Source organism: Corvus kubaryi, unplaced genomic scaffold (assembly GCF_017639235.1).
Source record: "Corvus kubaryi isolate FWS band 111438036 unplaced genomic scaffold, C.kubaryi_AGA036_p1.0 split1-37355, whole genome shotgun sequence".
Lineage (NCBI taxonomy): Eukaryota > Metazoa > Chordata > Aves > Passeriformes > Corvidae > Corvus > Corvus kubaryi.
In genome coordinates this window covers 3,070,199-3,089,416 of record NW_024582078.1, presented here as the reverse complement: position 1 = coordinate 3,089,416, position 19,218 = coordinate 3,070,199, and the positions used below count along the sequence as shown (strand labels likewise).

Genomic DNA, 19,218 nt, shown 5'->3' with positions numbered 1-19,218 from the left:
CTCAAACTACCCCCCCCCCCCCCCCCCCCCCAGTTTTATTTGCTGGAAGTGTGGTTATTTCACCATTTATCGTCCTTTTCGTTGGCTGCAGCACAGAATTGCACTGACACCATCCCTGGGGGCAGACAAATCCCAGATTCCCACTGACAGGACCGGGATTCATCTGTAGGACTGTCAGAGCAGCCGGTCCCTGACCAGCAGCATCTCCCACTGACACCTGAAAGTGTTTCCTCAGGAGAAACCAAAACAAGGGCATGGAAAAGTACAGTGCTCCAGGAATTCCTGCACCTCAGCTGAGAGTTTCCAATCCAAACCCACATTTGGGGCACACAGCTCAGACAGGGGAAGGCCCTGCAGGGAGAGGGACCTGGGGAAGCAAACAAACCCCAGAGGCATGGGAAGAAGTGGCTGACACAGAGAGCTCATCCAGCAGCACTGCAGGGCTGGCTCTGGCAGCAAACACAGCTGCTCTTATCAGTGTAGATAGCTTTGAAGTGGCTGGCAGGCTCCCCACCCGTCCCTCACACAGCCAGGACCCTCCTCAGTGTCCCAGCCTGGGCAGGGATCTGTGACAGGACCTGCATCTCCTCGCCCCAGCACAGGGACCCTGTGAGACACAGCCACGGACCAGGCTGGCTTCCCAGGGTGCTGGGAACCCGAACAGTGCCAACACAGACCTCTCAAAGCCCGTGGGCAGCGCAGGCAGCCCTGCTGGGATGCTGGAACTCACTGAGTTCACACTGACAGCAACCCGTCCATGCTCGACCATCAGCCGTGCCCTTTGCAGAGTCCGAGAGTGACCACGCCAGACTCTCACCCTGAGCGTTCTCCACCCCAGCCTGAAGAGACAAAACCCACGTTGCCACCACTCCTGCTGATGTTCTGGATGCAGGAGGAGCTGCTGGCCCCACCTCAGGCTCTGTGCTGCTCCAGCTCCCTCCGCTTTCCCCTCCTCACTGCCACGAGGCCGTGTTCCCTTCCCAGCACAGCCCTTATCACGCACACCCAGCCCCTGTGCTGCCTCCAGCCTGCATCACAGCTGTGCTCTGTCCTTTGAAAAGCTCTCCACACACTGAGAGATGCAGCAACTCGAGAGTTCAGCGACAAAAGGGACGTCAAGCACCTCCTTTCTTCCCTGCCTGTCCTCCCATCTCACCCGCTCCATCCCAGCACGACACAAAACACTGATTTGACAAAAACGGCCCAAGGAGAGGATTTTTATGCCTCAGGATCTGCTTTGGAGTGCCCTCAGCAGATGAGGATCTCTGTGTCACCATCCTCTCCACATCTCCTGGCATTATTTAAAACCCAGTGAGTACTTCCTAAATGTAAATTGGTAGATTCCCTATCAACACCTACAGAAAGGCAGCCTGGCTTTGCCAGCAACTTCAGCCACTTGTCCCTGTTTTTAACTCAGGAGAAGGCAAAAAGGTGGAAAAGGTCCCAATTACTTAAAGTTCAGAGATGCTCTGACAGCTTCTGCGCTGCTTTGGGGATATTTTACAAACGTGCCCCAGAGGGGGTTTATAAATGGGTAACGTTTCCTTAAATCCACGGACTGCAAAACTGATTTGCAACACTTTAATCACACACCTCATCTGTTTTCTAGCCTGCAGTACCTTCTGTACCAATTCAAACTGCTTCTCGCAGCTCAGGAAGGGAAGAGACTCAAGTGAAAAAGCACAAGCAGGTCCACATTAGCCAAATTTCTCTATTTATCAGCTGCTACCAGATAACAGAGGATGCAATTTTCGGTTTTAACCACCCAGCACAAGTGGAGCAGTAATCAAACACCTGATTTGGCCTTCAGCCAACCTGGTACTCCTGGCAAACAGCCAAACAAGTAGCTGGGATTTAGCAACAAATGCCCTTTTGTTTGCACAAATCAACGTGGAGTTTGCCCTTGGCCTGCGAGAAACAAATCAGAGACGTATTTTGCTGTTGATTGGCTATTTATTTGTTTTTATTCAAGTCCTGCTGCCCAAAATAAAGCATAAACACGGGTTTGCCCTGGTTTATAAAACACAGTTGCCATTTCCAGCCAAACTGGATAATATCAATTTCCAAGTACTGCTTTGCCAAGGCACTTTCCAGGCCACCTTGCTCCAGCACAGCCCTTGTTGAAATTCAGCAAGGAGATTACTCCTCCTTTGGAGGGATTAGAGGAATTGAAGAGTAACTGCCATTCAATAATCCCATGTAAGTATCTAATCAACCATAATGTAATTACCAGAAAGTTTTAAAAGGTCAGAAAGGCCTCAGTGTGACGTTACTTGAAAAGGAGAAGATTCCTCCTCTGCTCGGGCAATGACTTAAAAAAAAGAAGTACAAGAGAAACAGAATGTAAAAGTGGAATATACTTTTCATCCTCCATTAAAAACTCAAGGAACAGGCAGGAGAGAGGGAACACCTCAGATTTTCATTCTCCCAGAGGAATCACACCCACAAGAAGCTGCTGGAACAGGGCACAGGCAGCCTGCTCTCCAGGTAAGACACAACAAGATGCTGCTCCTTCAAGTGCATCTTGACATGAAGCTTCACACACAGTATCGAGCATTGTTCATTTTCCAACAGCCTAAACAAACTGCTTTTCACAGGCTTCCTTTAGCTCTTCAAGCAACACGAAATAGCTGAACAATCTCTCCCTTCTCCAGGCCTTGCTAGAGCAGAAAAACCTCCCCAAGCTCAGGACAGGTTGCAGGGGGTGGGAGAGGGGGCAGAGAAATAAATGGCTTTTCCAAGTGAAGGCTTGCAATGACTCCAGCACGTGAAGCAGCAGATGCTGCAGCCATTGGCAAATCTCTGCAGGGACCAGGCATCACCACTGAACAGCACTTCCAAAGCCTCCAGATCGTGTTTCTTTAACTGCAAGAACAGATTCCTAATAGGAAAACCCTCCCACACTGTCCCACCTTCCTTCCCAGGTGGAAATCAAGGGGACAAGGCAAACAAAAGAGACCTCAGCTGTGTTTTCTCCTTTTCCCAGAAAAGGACAATACATCCTTTTATTATCTAGCATAGCAGAAATTCTCCCTAATTTTTCTTTTAACGGTAATTTCTCCATGGCAGATAAAATTCTGTCTTTAGAGGGTTGTTCTTGACTAATGTTCAGAGTTGAAGAACTGGAATGTTTCTGCTTATTTAATTAAATCTTCAACATCCATTCAAAACTGTGAAACAGGCTAAGAGGAGAGAAACACAGCCTTAATTTAGACCAACAAATCTCAACTGGCCGCACTGGGGAAAATGACTGAAAAAATCAAAGGTAAGTCAAGCCCAAAGAGGAAAAAATCCCCCAATAAATCGACCCACCAGGAGTAATAGCTGGAATTGCATTTTAGAAGAACCAAAGTAAAAGTTCTGTGCTGTAGCACTCAGTTACCTTCTTGAAGAGGCGTCCTGAGTCCTCGCTGACCTGGACAAAGCGTGGGATGATGTTGTTGAGATAAATGTCACTGAGAGTGGTGTGGTCCCTGCTCTCCCTCTTCACCTGGTTGAGCAGCAGGTTCCAGCAATTCACTGGTGACAGCACATTCTGATCCTTCCTACGAGGACGCAAAATAGCAACAATTAGACAGGACTCTACCACGATTCTGGATCTGTCAATGCAGCTGTGGGGTGGGTGGGATGCCGAGGAGCAGAAGAAAATACAGAAAACACACCCTCCGTTACATTTCCCTACATTCCCACGAGTTTTTGCCCCCCAACAAACAGCTCCTGCAAATGCAAGCAGCACTGTGCCAAATGCAGGCTCTAATTTTTCCCTTTGAATCCAGGATTTTGTGCATAAATCAGAGCCTGAGGCAGGGCAATGGCTCCAGTGTCTGACAAAAGGTTTCACAGTCCTGTCTCAAGCATTTGGGTCTTAACCACAATAAAAAAAGATTTCAAGCACCCAGAGAGCTGAACAGCGTCTGCATAGGAAACAAAATGTTGTGTCTCATGTGCAAAGTTCATTAAGTGGAGGCATCTCTCTCTATCTGGCCCCAGCACTCCTAAAAGCAGCTTTATTTTCTCATCTTTGAACTTTCCCCACCTTCTTTGGGCTGATGCACCCAGCAAATGAGCAGCACAAAGGGCAGCAGGGGAGAGGAGAGGAACCTCGGTTTATTTGGGTCAGCATTTCATTTACTGGAAGGAATAAGTTGTCTCTCAGGGCAGCATTTCATCCCAGATGAAAGCTGGGATCTCACAGGGTGCCCCAGCAGCAGATCCAGGTGGAGCCTTAACATCATTTACTTCTCTCCAGTTCTGTTTACCATTCATTTACAGCACAAAAATATTTATCTAGAAAAGAGTAAAACCTGTGGGGCAAAGCCAGAGCTCTCCCTGATTATTGTACACAACTCTATTGGATTTTTTTTCCTCCTAAAAGAAATGCAGTTTAACTTCCATTGAAAAGGGAATATTCTGCACTTGAAAGGACAGCAATCTCTGCTGCAAGAAACGCCTGACATTGGCAAAATGGGAAAACTGAGCCAGGGCAGAGTTTCATTACCCTTCTCATGACACCAACAGTTGGATTTGTGCTGCAATATGGATAATTTTAGATAAAGGGTTTCAGAACAGCTGATCTTGAGGGTTTTTTTATTATTTTTTTCTTAAATAAAAAAATTGGAAAGCTCAGGACTGACTGCAGCTTGTGATCTGGGACTGCTTCACCCACTGACTCAGTCTCTGCCCTCTAAAGCTGGCAGAGCTACAAGTGAAAATTACCCAGCTACCATGAAGAGTTTGGGAATGAAATGTAGGAACAAAAAACGCTCAGACTCTCCACCAGCTGTCCAAAATCCTGCCTCAAAACCCCTCAGAGCCCATTACTGCTCCAGCACCACCAGGAGCAGCCTGGAGGAGCTGGGAGCCACCAGCACCAGGAGTCCTGGCTCCAAGAATCCATGGGAAGGAGCAGGGAGCAGCAGGAGCACCTTCCCTAAGGAAGCTGGAGCCCCAAGGAGAAGCAGGAGAGCTGCAGGAGTTAACTGGACAAATCCCAGCTGTCCCAGCCACAACAGCCCCAGCTATTCCAAGGCAGCAAATAGCAGGGATACCAGGAGCCCGTGGAAAGGCTGGTGAGGGCAATGCCTGGTGTCTGCTGGCGCCAGATGGGTTGTTGACACACTCCGTGTGGTTACACATGAAAGGCCATCCTGCAGGGAAAACTCAGCCCCAAGCCCACACGCTCCCAGTGCGCGGCCGGGATTGTCACCTTCGGGATGAGCAGCCACACACGGCCAGATTCTCATTTTAAATTCCTTTAATTTCTTGCTGTCTCTTGGTTTCAATAACCCCTTCAGGGCCTTGCTGAAATGGGCTCCTGCTGTCGTACAGACCCAGCGTTTTCGCGGCAAGGGAGGCAGGCAAAACCACTCCTTAAGTATTTGCTGGTGACAATTTTCCCAGCAAAAAGCAGATACTGAAGGCAGAAGTGAAACAGAACAGGAAAGATTTGCTTCAAACCTCCCAAGCATCCTTTAAAACTCCACACACATTAACTTTTAAAGCACCTCTGGAACTGCAGTTTCTCCTGGGGTGGGACATGGGTGCAGTTTTCCCAACTCGGAGCAGGAGCTCTACAACTGCTCACAACAGAACCTCTTCAATCCTCACCACAGCAGACAGCAGGGAGCAAACTGTGATTCCCATTAACCATTTCAACTCTCCAAGGAGCTGGGAAAGGCACTCTGCTCCCAGCTCCATGTCACCACAGAGGAGGGATGGAGAAGGGAAGGGAAGTATCAATAGGGACTGGCGTGTACAACCATTCTGAGCTCCATTCCCACAGAATGACAGAGTCCCTCTTCACCCTGGAGAGGTAAAACTGATGAGATCAACCCAAAAACTTTAGGATGTGAATATGAACTTTCCCCAAAGTGCTGGTGCCTTCACACCAATAACTTTTTGACTCAAACTTCCCCCATGAGGAGGAAAAGGAAGAAGATGCCAAGATCCAGGTTTATTTCAAGCACTATTTGTCCTCATGTAAAGATGGTGTGATGATAGCAAATGTGGAGAGTTTATTTAGGTTAGCCTAAATTACAGCAGATCACAGCAATCGGGGCTGGCTGGGAGCAGGAAGAGGAAGCTGAGCACAGATTTTCAGGGAACCACAAACAACGAAGCCCTGTGGTTTCTCAGGTGTTATCTTGATCGGGTCCTGTGCAGCTTCCACTTCAAAGGTTTCAGCTGGGTCTCAAAAAGATCAGAAGGGAAGATTGAGTCTCAAGTATCTGAAAAGTCTTAATTAAATTATTCATACAAGGGACTTGCAGACAACCCAAGATTTATCTGCTGTAAGGCAAGCAGGGGAGAGCGACAGACGGCGGTGACACTGAGTTGGGCATTGCAAGGAAACAGCAGAAAAATTACCTTATGTATATAGTCAAATTTTAAAATATAACCAATAACAAAAATAATAAATTAATTTTTTTTTTAAATATCTAAAACACCACCCACAAACCAAGAATAGGAACCCCATGTTTCCCTAAGGAGCACATGATGAAGGAATGAATCAGATGAGAATGAAAATATTAATAAATAGAAAGGCTCTGTCCAACCTGGCCTTGGACACTTCCAGGAATGGGACAGCCACAGCTTCTCTGGGGGCCCTGTGCCAGGCCCTCCCCACCCTCACAGGGAGGAATTCCTTCCCAGTATCTCACCTAAATTCCCCTCTCAGTTTGAACCCATCAATCCTTGTCCTGTCACTCCAGTTCCTGATGAAGGGTCCCTCCCTCTCCAAGGAATGTCCCACTGTCCATGGGAACAGAAAACTTCCTTGCACTGAATGAGGTGTTTAAAACAACCCCTGAAGTCTCCTGTTCCACCTCCTGATCTCCCCAAAATACTCAGACTTTTCCCAGATGTGTCCAACAGACTTTCCCAAAGCTGGTGCATCCCAGGACAGTCAACTCTGCAAACCCTCAGAGCTGGAGCCAGGCCAAGTGTGAGAGCAGAGATTTAATTGTTCCTCTAAATACTCTTTCAACCCTCTCTGAATTTTGTCCTCTGCAGTGTGCTCTGGCAGGAGAGGCTACAATCACAGCAATGTGGTGTGACACTGGCATCACTGAGATGATGAAAAACAGCACAGAAATCCTCCCTGAGGTTTTACATCCGTTTTTGCTGGTCATAGATCCCCGGCTCTCTGCATTCACGGAGGTCACTGAATCAATGAATGGTTAATGCTTACAAAAACCTTCCAAATGGGGTTATTTGACAGGCTCAGAATAAAACGTGCAGGACTCAGCTGCAGCAAAAAGAACCACAAAAATAGCCTATGACAATGTTTATTATTATTAATAATAATAACGTAAGTGAAGTCCACGTGACCCAAATGCTTTTGTCAATTCCTCTCTCACAACCTGTATCATCTCTGCTTCAAAGAAATCATTTTACTTTTAGGCAAATTAAAGTTGAACTTCCCTGCAAGCTGCTCATTCAAATCCACATCTGATTTTCCCTGACACAGCTCAGTGTTAACTGCAAATTTTGAGAATTACAAGCATGGACATCCATGCTGCTCCCTGTCCTTCTCTTCCAAAAGATTCCAGTTATGAACATCTGTTGTTTACAAGTGCTCAGCCTGAAGGTTGCCAGACTTATTCTGCATCTTCTACTTCAAGGCAAAGGCTGCCAGAAAGCCATCTGAATTTCATGCTGGGATATCCTGGACATTCAGCTCTCCAGCTGACAATTGCTACTCAGGATCCCGCTTCCAAAGACTGTCTTGATTTAAAATATGGCCTTAAAATAGCATTGTCTCTTCTTTTTTATTCTTTTTTTTTTCCTTTTTTCTTTTTCCATTTTCTCCCTCAAAAGCAATCACTCAAGATTTGCCACGGTTTTCATATTGTTGACTGATGATTTGAATAGGCAAATGCCTCCAGGACAAAAATCACATGAAAAAGGAGAACTGAAGCCTGAGGTTGAAGGTCCCAGGGTCTGAGTGCAGTGGGACAGAGCCTTTTTTTGGGGCTGGAAGTCACACCCAGCCCTGCAGCCTGCAGGGACCCCCAGACCCAAGAGCCACGTGTGAGATGGATGCTCTGATTTACACCTTAGGTACCAAAGCTGGGGCCAACAAGCTCCTGTAACAATCACAGACTTGGGCTTTGAAAGGGTGTTTCCCAACAGATACTGAGGGATATACAACATATACACCAAATATCGTGGATGACTGTGCCCTTTAATAGCCTCTTCTAACTGAAAAAAAGCCACTTTTAAAAGAGAAAAGGCACAGTGAGGCCTAACAGCCATGGCAGAGCAGTTAAAAGCAAGTAAAACCTGGGCTGTGTCCAACTGCCATCAACTCCTGTTTCACCCTGGCTAAATCAATCTGTTCCCCTTCTTCAGAGACATCAGATGAGGATAACACACACCTACCCCTGTAAATCATTTAAAAATGCTCCAGTGAAGCCTCAAACTGAGCACTCTGTTGGGCACCCTCTAAGCCCAGCCCCAGCCAGGCTCAGTTTGCTGCCCAGACCCAGCCACCCCCATCTCAAAACCCATTTGGAGAACTCTCCTGCAAGGAAAGGCTCAGAGAACTGGGTTTGCTGGGCCTGGGGAAGAGAAGCTTCGGGGTGACCTCACTGTGCCCTTCCAGTGCCTGAAGGAGCTGATGAGGATGATGGAGAGAGATGATTTACAGGGGGCTGGAGTGACAGGACAAGGGGAATGGCTTCAAACTGACAGAGGGCAGGTTCAGAAGGGATATTGGGAAGAAATTATTTCCTGTGAGAAACTGACACAGGTTGCCCAGGGAAGCTGTGGCTGCCCCATCCCTGGAAGTGTCCAAGGCCAGGTTTGGAGCTACCTGGGATAGTAGAAGGTGTCCAGGATGAGATTTAAGGTCCCTTCCAACCCAAACCAGTCTGGGATTCCATGTAAACGTGGCCACCTGATCAACTCTGAGACAGCCACGTCTAAGAAAAATAAACCTCACTAGGTTTTGAGAAGCCCCACTGCAGCCTGCACCTCCCACACTGCTCTTTCCGTGAAACCTGTGCTCTTCCCAGCATGGGGATGGCTGCTGGAGGAAGCCACACAATCCAATTTCAGGGGTCAGCCTGAAGCCTCCTGCCCTGGAGAGCGTTCCCTTAAACACACAGAGTGCAGCAATGACACAAGAGCTGCAGAGCAGGAACACACATGTTCACACAAATGACAGGGTGGCTGCCTGACAGATTTCCTCCTGGCCTGTGTGTCAGGAGATCTAAAAACGGGATGTGCCGTGGGGAGCAGGCAGGGAATGATACGGTACCTCCTGACATAATTACCAGGTTCTGGAGAGAGCAGGCTATTATGGGGTATTTATAGGGTCAGAGCCAGGCAATTACAGAGCAGCACCCGCCTGGGCTCCTCTCCCAGCCGTGTAATCCCAGCTCCTGAGGAGCAGGGAGCTGATGGCTGGCTTTGATCAAACGAGGGGCTCCCAGTGGGATTCCAGCTCCAGCATCTCCACAAGAGATGCCAGCCAAGATACTCCCTGTGATTCAGACAGAGCAGCACTGGGGACAGGTGATTACAATGGGAATTGCTTCCTGACAGACCCCTGTGGCATTCTGACACTTCTGACTGGCACGGCCAGCACACAAATGACCAAACAAGGGCTGCATGGACAGCCTGACCTGTGCCACTGCTCTGACCAACACTGCCCACACACCCAGCAGCCTCAGACTTCGTGTTACTTTTCTCTTATTCCAACTCTTGACCAAATTAATTTGTGTATTTAGGACTCAGACCTTGCAGGGAGAATGTATTCCAAGAGCAAGGCATTTTTCTTGCAGGAGCAATCTGCTGCTAAAGTAAGTGAAATCAGGAGCCTGAGCAGCACCAGCCCTCTCACTGCAAATCCTGCAGGATTCTCTTCAACTCTGATCAAAACTTCCACATGATAAATTCATTCTAAATCCCCAAACATAAGGTAAGTTCTATGCAACTTTCTCAAGCTGAATATGAAAGTGTTTCTGATGGGATGTTTCATACCACACAATAGGGAGAAAATCACCTCAATTTTCACCAGAAATAACAACAAAATCAACTGAAAACACCGATCATACTGCAGAGGAAAATTGTCATTCAAGACATCATCTCTTTAGTGCCATCTTAAAGGCACGTGCAGGATGTGCACAGTTTATAGTTGTAACAACGCTTTCCCTCCAAAGGAAAAGAAGAAATCCTTCACACTCTGACAGGTCTATGGATATGCAGAATAACTCTTCCCCAGTCTGTCAAACAGCTCTGCTCTGGAGCCAGGCTTTCCTCAGAGTGCAGCACAACGTGTGCTCTAAATGAGGACTGAAGTGAATGACATCAAAGCTGTGCAGACAGGAAACTAAAATGGTGCCTCCTTAATGGCTTCCACAAAAAGAGCTGCTGCTGGAAACGGGAAGCTGCTGTGTCCCCACATCCCTCCAAACACAGCAACAACACAACACAAACACAGGGAGAACGTCCCGACCCAAACAATGCGAAAAGTGACGCTGCACTTTGGGCGGGGGCAGGTCCAGATGGATCCTCTCAGCCCGAAATGTCCAAAGCAGAAATGATTCAGATCCCAAGGCTGCTGCTGCTCCGTGTTTTCCCCAGCTGCTGCCCTGACAACACAACCCAACAAGGCTGAGCACTGCCCAGATGTGAACCACGGCAGCGCCGTGCTGGGCTCACGTGGCCGCGCCATGCAGCCCCTTCCTCACCCACACACCCCCTCCTGCAGCCCCTTCTCCTGGGAAAAGCACCTCAGAAGAATCAGAAGGATGTGAACCCGTGAGACCAGGTTCCATCTGCATCAATCATCCCAGCTCAGGTAAGTGGGGAAGAACCAACATCCCGCAACAAGCCCAGCAGCACGGCCTGACCCGCTTGTAAATGATGCTTCAGGCAGGAGAGTCAAGAGATTGTCACTAAGGACATGTTTAGATTTTAATGGAGTCCCACCAGCTCAGTATCCAGGGATTCCCCCACCCACAGCGGCTCAGCTCTCTCTGGAAGTGCTACTGGTCTTATTTCTCTGCTGTTTGAAGTGATAGCAGCAGAGCTGCAACACAACTCCCACACAGAGCGTGTGTGGGATCCTGAAAACGGAGAACTGACAGCATGAACAGATCAGAAAGAGTTTCCCTTCAGAAAACCAAAGCCATTGACACTGAAGGAAATCCTGGCTTTGCTCACCTTTCCCAAGAAAATGACTCCTTTTGCACATTCCAGTTCTTACATCCCATTCCCGATTAACAACACACGACCTACCAGGAATTACTGACATGAAGTGAGCAGCCAGGCTACCCAGAAACAGGGAATGGCTTCTGTGTCCAACACAAACCTGGGGAACGTTTGGCTCTGGAACTCAGAGCAGTGCTGGTGCCTACTTTCCCTGTAACAACTCTCTTTTCCATTCCTGTCCTTGTAAATCAAATTCACAGCAGGGGAAAAAAAGGGCAGAAACAAGAGGCAAATACTCTACTTGAATTGCTGGTCTTTGGTGCTCCTAGTTTTAGCCAGGAATCTCTCAGCCAACTTCTCCAAATTCCTTGAGTAATCCATCTCAATCTCTGCCTTCTTGCGGAAGAAATCCTGCAAATCCTGCAGTAACTGGACCCGAAGCTCACACTGCTGGTCAAGGCATTTCAGCTGCTCTACCAACTGGGCACGGATCTCTGCAACAAATAAAAGCACTGCAGATTAAACACAATCCCACCACAGAAAACACCATCACAATTCTCCAGTAAAACATCGTTAAAAAATATGTTCCCTCGTTAGCGTCAGCCAGGCTCCCTTGTGGTGATTAACACTATCTGCAGGCAGAAAATGACTGGGGTTGCATCTTGGATGCACCAACGGCAGCAAATCCATCCCAAGGCCTGCAGTCTGGTGCACAGCGAAGCTTTGTTGCTGAAATGTGCATCAGTTACAAGTGTCAAGTGCACTTTTGGCATGGGGAACGAGTGGTCACTGCCTAAAAATGTACTGAATCTCCGTCTGGAAAAAGGACCGAATGCTGCAATCCCCCACGTCAGCTCAGCAAATCACTTCAGGGAATTTCTATCAAATTCCTCTGCAAACTACTCCTGATGCAGAAATCATCAGACGTTGCACATTCTGGGACACTCCCCAAAGGCACCAAATTCAGATTATTCACTTTGCTCCTGAGTCTCCAGCTGTGCAGCTCATTATAAACCAAGCCATGAAAGAGATGAAGAAACCCCTCTGGAGAGCCAGCACCAGAGCACTTCCCATTAGGGAATCATCTCCAGGAAGGCTCCTTTTCTTTTAAAAATATCTGCAAGTAACATTTCTCCCATAAAGCACACATATAGGTGTTAATATTATAATTAATTATTAATACAGATTCATAATCATCACAGCATAACTATTACGAATGTCTCTATGTTAACACAGTATTTTACAAGTTTTCAAGCATTTTACAAACATGAAAGCTTCTCCCATTCACCCTGTGCTCTCCTTATCCCACTGATCCTGCATTTGAGGGACAGAATAGTAAAATGACTCACTCACGGTCAAACAGGGCAAGAAAACACAGCAGAAGTGTGTCAGTCCCAGTCTGAAAATGCAGAAATATTCAGTGATGCAGCCAGCAAAGGCTCTTTGGCTTTTACACAGGCAATAAACTCAACATGCAATCAATAAAATGTGCCCTTTCATCTAAAGGCCTTTGAGCAGTCCAAGTGCAGACATTTGCCACGGCCTGACTGTGAGTGCTGCTCCCTCCAAAGGTTTTCCAAGATGTGTTGTTCCAGGCTGAATCCCGAACCAGCAATAAAACTGCAGGTTTCCAGCAGTCACAGCTTTCCTCACACCTCCACACTGCGACTGCAGGCACCCACAACTCCATCACCACAAGGGAAGGTGGGCAGGGATCACTTCCCAAATGCAATTTCTTTGAAAATCAACGACTTCACTGCTGATTCCTGAAATACAGAAAATCACGGAGAGCAGCTTGGCTCCTCTTTGAGTTTGTCCCTTTGCCCAGGGAAAAAAAAAAGCCATCTGGACCTCCATGGTTTCATTCCTGCCATGCACTCCCAGGATCAGTTGCCTCGGATCGTGCTCACATCTGCGGGAATAGTTTTAGGGAATCCAGGATTCGCCGCGAACAAAACCCCGCATCTTTATTTTAGGGACTCCAAAACCCAAACCATATGTATGAAAACACAGCTCCCAGTCAGGCTTGCCAAAGAGAAAAAAAAAAAAAAATAAAATCTGCACAAATGTGGGGTTTTCAAGCTTGAAGATGACCTTAATTAGCACTGAATTTGGTGGTTCCAAACTCCTCAGCCTGTGGTACCCAGGGGCTTTTGCTGCAAGGAGGAAATACAGGCAGCAAGGTTGTTGAAAGGGAGGAGTCAACACCCTAATGTGGGGGCAAAGCTGGGCAGGTTTATTTTTTTTCCCCAGGAGAGAATCTTAAAAACCAGAAAACCTGTGTTTCTTCATCAGGAAACACAGCTACAGGCAAACACATCAACCTCAGCTGTCCATGCGCTTCTTTAACCAAAACCACTCCAGCATCGCCGATTCCCCGGCTCAGGGATGCCCCAGCTCAGCGGGAGGGGTGTGGGGTCACCCCAGGCAGGGCTCAGCACCCTCCAGAGATGGCTGTAAGGGTGCTGAGGAGACAAATCCATGAGGAACCCGACCCTGGATGCGCAGGGAAGCACGAACCACGCCAGGTAAAATCTGCACGCTGCATTTACCCCAACATTGGAGATTCCTTTGCTTTTGCGCTGCCTTTGTTGTTTGCTCCGTCCCAGCTGGTGTTTCAGGATTGGCAGGGCCTGGGAGGGCCACGGGGAAAGCTGGGATGCTCACACACATCAGGCCCGCCAGCACTTATGTAAAAATTTGCTGCTGATGCTCAACATGTGCTGCACACATTCAGCTCGAGCCCCAGCCACAAACCCACTCCAGGATTTGCAAGGCTCTGCACGAGTGACAGGTTTAACCAGGGAAATGCAAACCAGACACCCCCATCCCACCTGAGGCTTTGCCATTAAGACTTTTTAAAGCAAAGGAAGTGATAACAGCACTAAAATTGTCAGGAAGGTGGTGTTTCCTTGCTGCCGTCACTCAGCTCTCCTGATCCTTAGCCTGACACTCACCTGCAGGTCTGACACCCAAAAAGGAACATTCTTCAACACAAGAAGTATTAGAAAGCTCTTCCTCCCTTTGTGTCTTCTCCTCCACCCTTTCCTCACCAAAAGGGATGTTCCCAACACAGAAACAACTCTGTGACCTTTCCAGAAGCTACTGGACAAAAGACACTAATTTTAGTAAGTTGAGGACTTATAGAAAGGGATCCCAAAATACCTGAGCAGATCTGGTGTTTTCTGCTAAGCACATTAAGAAACTCAGGATTCAAATGCAGCAAATATTTTGTTTGCCTGTGATGTTTTAATTTGTGCATTTAGGGATTGCTCATCTGCAGTTTTTCAGAAGTCAGCAAACCCTCTTAGCATGGATGAGCAGCAGACACCACGTGTGAAAAGAGGATTGGGGTAGGGATGGCAAAGACCAGATTCAGCTCAAGCAGATCATGGTATGACCACCCACCCTCCTCGGTGCCTCAACTGAGGGATTTTTTATGAGGGCAACAACCCAGCAAAATTGGACATTCTCCATCATGTTCTCAATTGGAAAACCACCTTCTGGAGCAAAAGTAGAAATGCACAGGACCACTTCCAAAAAACCAGCAGCTCTCAAAGACAAGAAAGAAGATCAGCAGAGCATGAGTGTTTTAATTAGAAAACCAAAACGCAGCTCGAGCTCTCGGCTCTCGAGGTGGGACCCTTCACACGCAGCTCCCTCGCTGAACAGCAGCAAGAACCAGCAACTTCTCCTCCAGTGTGAAATGCGATATCAGCACTTTTCCTTTATAAATAAAGGCAGTGTTTTGGAGGGGAGCAGTGACAGCTGATCGGGCTCCCGCAGGGAACAATGAGCCATTCAGCCCCGGCTTATCGAGTCCGCGGAGCTGGGCCGGAGCGACGCAACCTTGCTCATCTTTCAAACACACACCCCGCAGTCCTCTGCCACAAAATAAAATCAAGAATGCAGGAATTTCCTGAGGCTTACTGGGCTTTCCAGAGTATAAAGTGCCTGCTTGTTTTCCCACTGCTTACACAAGCAGAAGATATTTTTTTCGGCCCTGCTCCGAGCACATCCCCCGGCGGAGTCGGGGCCGTGCGTGCTCTCACCCGAGGGTCACCGAATTACACGGGACCTTTTCATGTCTCCAGTCACAACAACCACTCCAGTCCTGAACCCACCGCTTCTGCATCTTTTAATTTGCACAGGTTATTAGGTTAACAGTCACTTTAAACACCAAAAAAGCCTTTCCCCCTCCTTTCCTTTAAACCTTGGCAATCCCACCCACTGTGATCATTGAAGACAAGGAACAACCTCCTGAAGACTCTGCTCCCGCTGCCAGTGCTTCAAGTGCCTGAAGGTGAATAAGCACACGATGAATTCAAGGTCAAGATGCCTGTGGCAAAATTAGGATTAAACACCAGGTATTCTTATTGTAAGCCTTGCCCTGTATTGCTGAATTCTGTCTATTTTATCTCCAGCTCACGTGGCTGACAACTACATAATGCAAACATCCTCAGTGGCCACAGAAAGTTTTCCATCCACTTAAAACAAACCATTTATTCGTTTCCATCACCAGATCATAAAGTCACCTGGGTCACCAAGGGACAGACCATTGTATAATCCCGGAGAGTTGCGTAACTTGACTTCTATCCATCCTGCAACCACCTTTCCAACATCCCTGTAGCATGCAGGAGGCAGGTCCAGTTTATAATGAATTCAGGGGTAAGGAAGGATCTTCTGCCTTCTATATTTTAGTCACATTTGTCATTCCCTGCCCAGAGAAGCTGTGGCTGCCCTATCCCTGGAAGTGTTCAAGGCTAGGTCGGATGGAGCTTGGAACAACCTGGAAGGTGCCCTGGTGGAATGAGATGAGCTTTAAGATCCCTTCCAACCCAAACCATTCCATGATCCTCAACATCCTCAAGCCACAACAAACACAGCACATTTCTGCAGAGCTCCTGACAAGAATTTGTGTTTTCATCAAACAATTCCCCCCAGCAGGAGCAGGGGGATATACCCAGCGACTGAGACTGCACCTTGCTCGTGTACAGCATGCAACCTCCACCTTCTGAAAAAGAACTTCCCAAACATAACTTTTTAAGGCTTAAGCATCCTATAAAGCTGGAATATGGAACCAAATCTTCTGTACCAATTTGTTCATTCTTCCACAGGTCGTGCAGGGACCTAAGAAAGGGCGACCTCAGACCCAAGAGCCCTCCTTGCCCGGTCACCTCGTGCACTCTAAGCAACGTTCCTGCTCCAAGCAGGATCACATCCCTCCCCAGGAAGGGTTTCAGCTCTTCCCAGGGATAAGCTGGAACCACTCTAACTGGATAGCAGCAGGGTGAATCACAGGCTGCCAGCACAGGGCACCAGGAGAAGGCACGAGCAGCCCCAGCTGCTGCTCAGTATCTCACCCATCTCCCTGCATCCACGCCGTGGCTTTCCCAAGGAGTCCCCGCCCCTCTCCCGAGTGCCACGCTGTATAAAAAGATGACAAGCTTGGGAAAGGAGTGGGATGGCAGCAAAACAGAACCACCAAGCCCCAGCTCCCGCCCAGATGAAACAGCAATGCTCTCACCCACACGGATCCGCTGCTCCGAGCGGAGCCCAGCTCCAAACCGGCCGTGCCCGAGTGGTCCCGCAGCCGGCCCCTTCCCATGGCAATGCCCCAGGACCTCAACACCAGCAGGAGCCAAGCCACAGCCCAGGGACAGCAGGACCCAGGCAGGAATGGGAAGGTGGCAGCCAGCACTGGTGTGTGGCTCAGTTATCCCTACTAAGAAGGAATCACATTCGAGGAGCACTAAAGTGCACGCCCAGCCTAACACGAGCTTATCTTTCAGGCTCCTCGCAGCATAGGAAAGGCAAGAAAGGCCAAAATGAATTTAAAATCCACTTCAGACAAAGCTGGAGCTGCGATTTTCGATCTTGTGCCTCATCCTTTTTTCAATCCCCATCTCCTGGAAGCTGCCATGCGCTCGGGTGCTGAACATCAGAATGAGATGTCCAGGCATCCCCTGGGGAGACTCCACGGAAGTCAAATGACAGATTACAGCTGGGTTTGAAGCCAACACTCCATTCGTTTCAAAAAGTTAAAACCATCCAACACTACAACTTGTGAGTAAAAGCAGTAACTGTTTAAATACACAAGTAACTTTAGAGAATGCGCTGAATCACATATTTTGACATGTTCTCACCACATCACTAAATTATTCCCATTTCCCCTGCCATCACATATGAGAGGCCGTACTCCAAGAGTGAAGGACTTGGTATTTCTGACTATTTTTACTGGTACATGATTACAAACAGGGCTGTGACTAATGACAGGCCCAGCCCAGCAACCCCAGTGTGGCTGGGAGGTTTAATGACTTAGAAAAGCCTTTATATATTAACAGCAAGAATTCCAGTGAACAAGCTGTGTCACCAGCCAAAAGCTGTTGATCATCACAGCCTTAAGAATCTCCCTGGTAATCTAAAAGCTCGGCTTTGAAGTGAAAAGGATATAAGGGGAGGAAATACAGCCTTTTGTTTAAGACCAGAGCCAGGAGGGAGATTCAGGTTCACAACCACTGTAAGCCCTGGAAAAGGTAAATATTCTTTCTACAGCCAGATATTCCATTTGAGAAATAATAGCAATGGGTAACACACACTGACAAGAATCCCTTTGTAGTTATAAATATATAAACAGAGCTGGAGGTGTTGGGAGCTGAAATTCTTTCCAACAGAGATTGATGAAATCATTTTGAGGTGCAAGACGAGTGCTCAGAAATTTGCATTAATGAAGTGAAAGAAGAGGACGCCAGACGTGCTTAAAAGCAAAAATTAAGGCTGGTCTCGGTCTCAGGGAAGAACTGAGGACGTTCAGCTTTTATTTCCTTACCTACACCCTAATTTATGTGCATCTGTAATTCCTTGGGGCTCCCAGCTTTTCCAGGCACCACACAAGTGCTGCTTGCAGGAGCGTGGCAGCCGCTGCCTCTGCCTTGGGTGATGCCTCAGCACAGCTGGGACCTGGAAAATTTGTAACTTTATAAAGAATCCCACTGGCCACAGCAGCCTGGACATTGGTTGTCCACATCCACACAAAAAAAACCAAACCCAAATCATCTGATATTCCCAGACTGCAAACTGATGTGAGGCTTCAGACCTGCAAAACTTCTAAGTAAATGCTCAGAATCCTGCAATTAAACATGTTGACAAAGTTGCCAAGGTATTTAAGCCATGCATTATTCAAATTAAATATTTAAATTTTTTTTCTGTCTAATGAAGGTCCCCTTTGCTATCATCAAAACACAGGCCATGCTGTTGACTTTTGGGGAGGATGTTTAAAACCAGAACCCAGATTAAATTCCCCTGGGCAGGGATTCATGGCCCTAATGCCAACAGCAGAACGTGAGCAATTCCTCCAAACAACCCTGATAAGGCTAACATGTTTGAGTACATCAGGTAATAATACTCTATTTTTAGCTTCTACAACTGTTTATTCAAAAGAAATAAAAGTTTATCATCAATACATTTCAAATACCCACGTGCAAACAGCAGGAACACTGCAGCTCCTCCTCTCCAGGAAGTTTCACAGCTATTTTAGGGTTGTCTGTACTCAGTTAAAGGTTTTCCCCCAACTGACACCAAGCCAAAATATAAAAACCTCAGGCAAAGCTTTGTTTATGCTTTCCCACTTTCTGGATGCTGGAAAAAACGCCATGGGCAAGTAGTAAAACTACATTTTATCACTGTTTTGCAGCATGGAATTACAGAATAAACAATTTAAGAGTCATTCTGACACTATGGACTATTATTGCAATCAAAGACAACACACACACATCCCCCAATTCATAGTTTCAAGATTCAGAGAATAATTTTAACTAAAAAACCTCTTTGTAGCCTCCTGTAGTGAGCACCCCGAGTGTTATGTGGCCCTGGGAGGCAGGAATTGCTTTGGGAATTATGTTCTCCAAACAACTTTTTAATAGTTATTTCAATTGTTTCCTCTCCTGCAGGGTGACAAAGTCAATACTGCAGAGATGGCCAAAAAATTGGTGAATATTTTTAATATAGAGGGGTTTTTTTTTCCCCTGCTTTAGTTCCCTTTCTGCTTCTGGCCCAGGG

The 19,218-nt window shown here is 47.4% G+C and overlaps 1 protein-coding gene across 5 annotated transcripts in view; it reads right to left on the bottom strand.

Annotated features, from left to right (window-relative positions):
* Window positions 1-19,218, bottom strand: part of SRGAP2 (SLIT-ROBO Rho GTPase activating protein 2) — a 97,859-nt gene that overhangs the window by 54,311 nt on the left and 24,330 nt on the right. For all 5 annotated transcript variants that reach the window (XM_042013568.1, XM_042013571.1, XM_042013573.1 and 2 more), the window contains 2 exons: window positions 11,462-11,654; window positions 3,383-3,545 (listed from right to left, as the gene is read on the bottom strand). In XM_042013568.1, coding sequence (XP_041869502.1) covers window positions 3,383-3,545; window positions 11,462-11,654 — 356 coding nt within the window. The remainder of the gene's footprint in view (window positions 1-3,382; window positions 3,546-11,461; window positions 11,655-19,218) is intronic.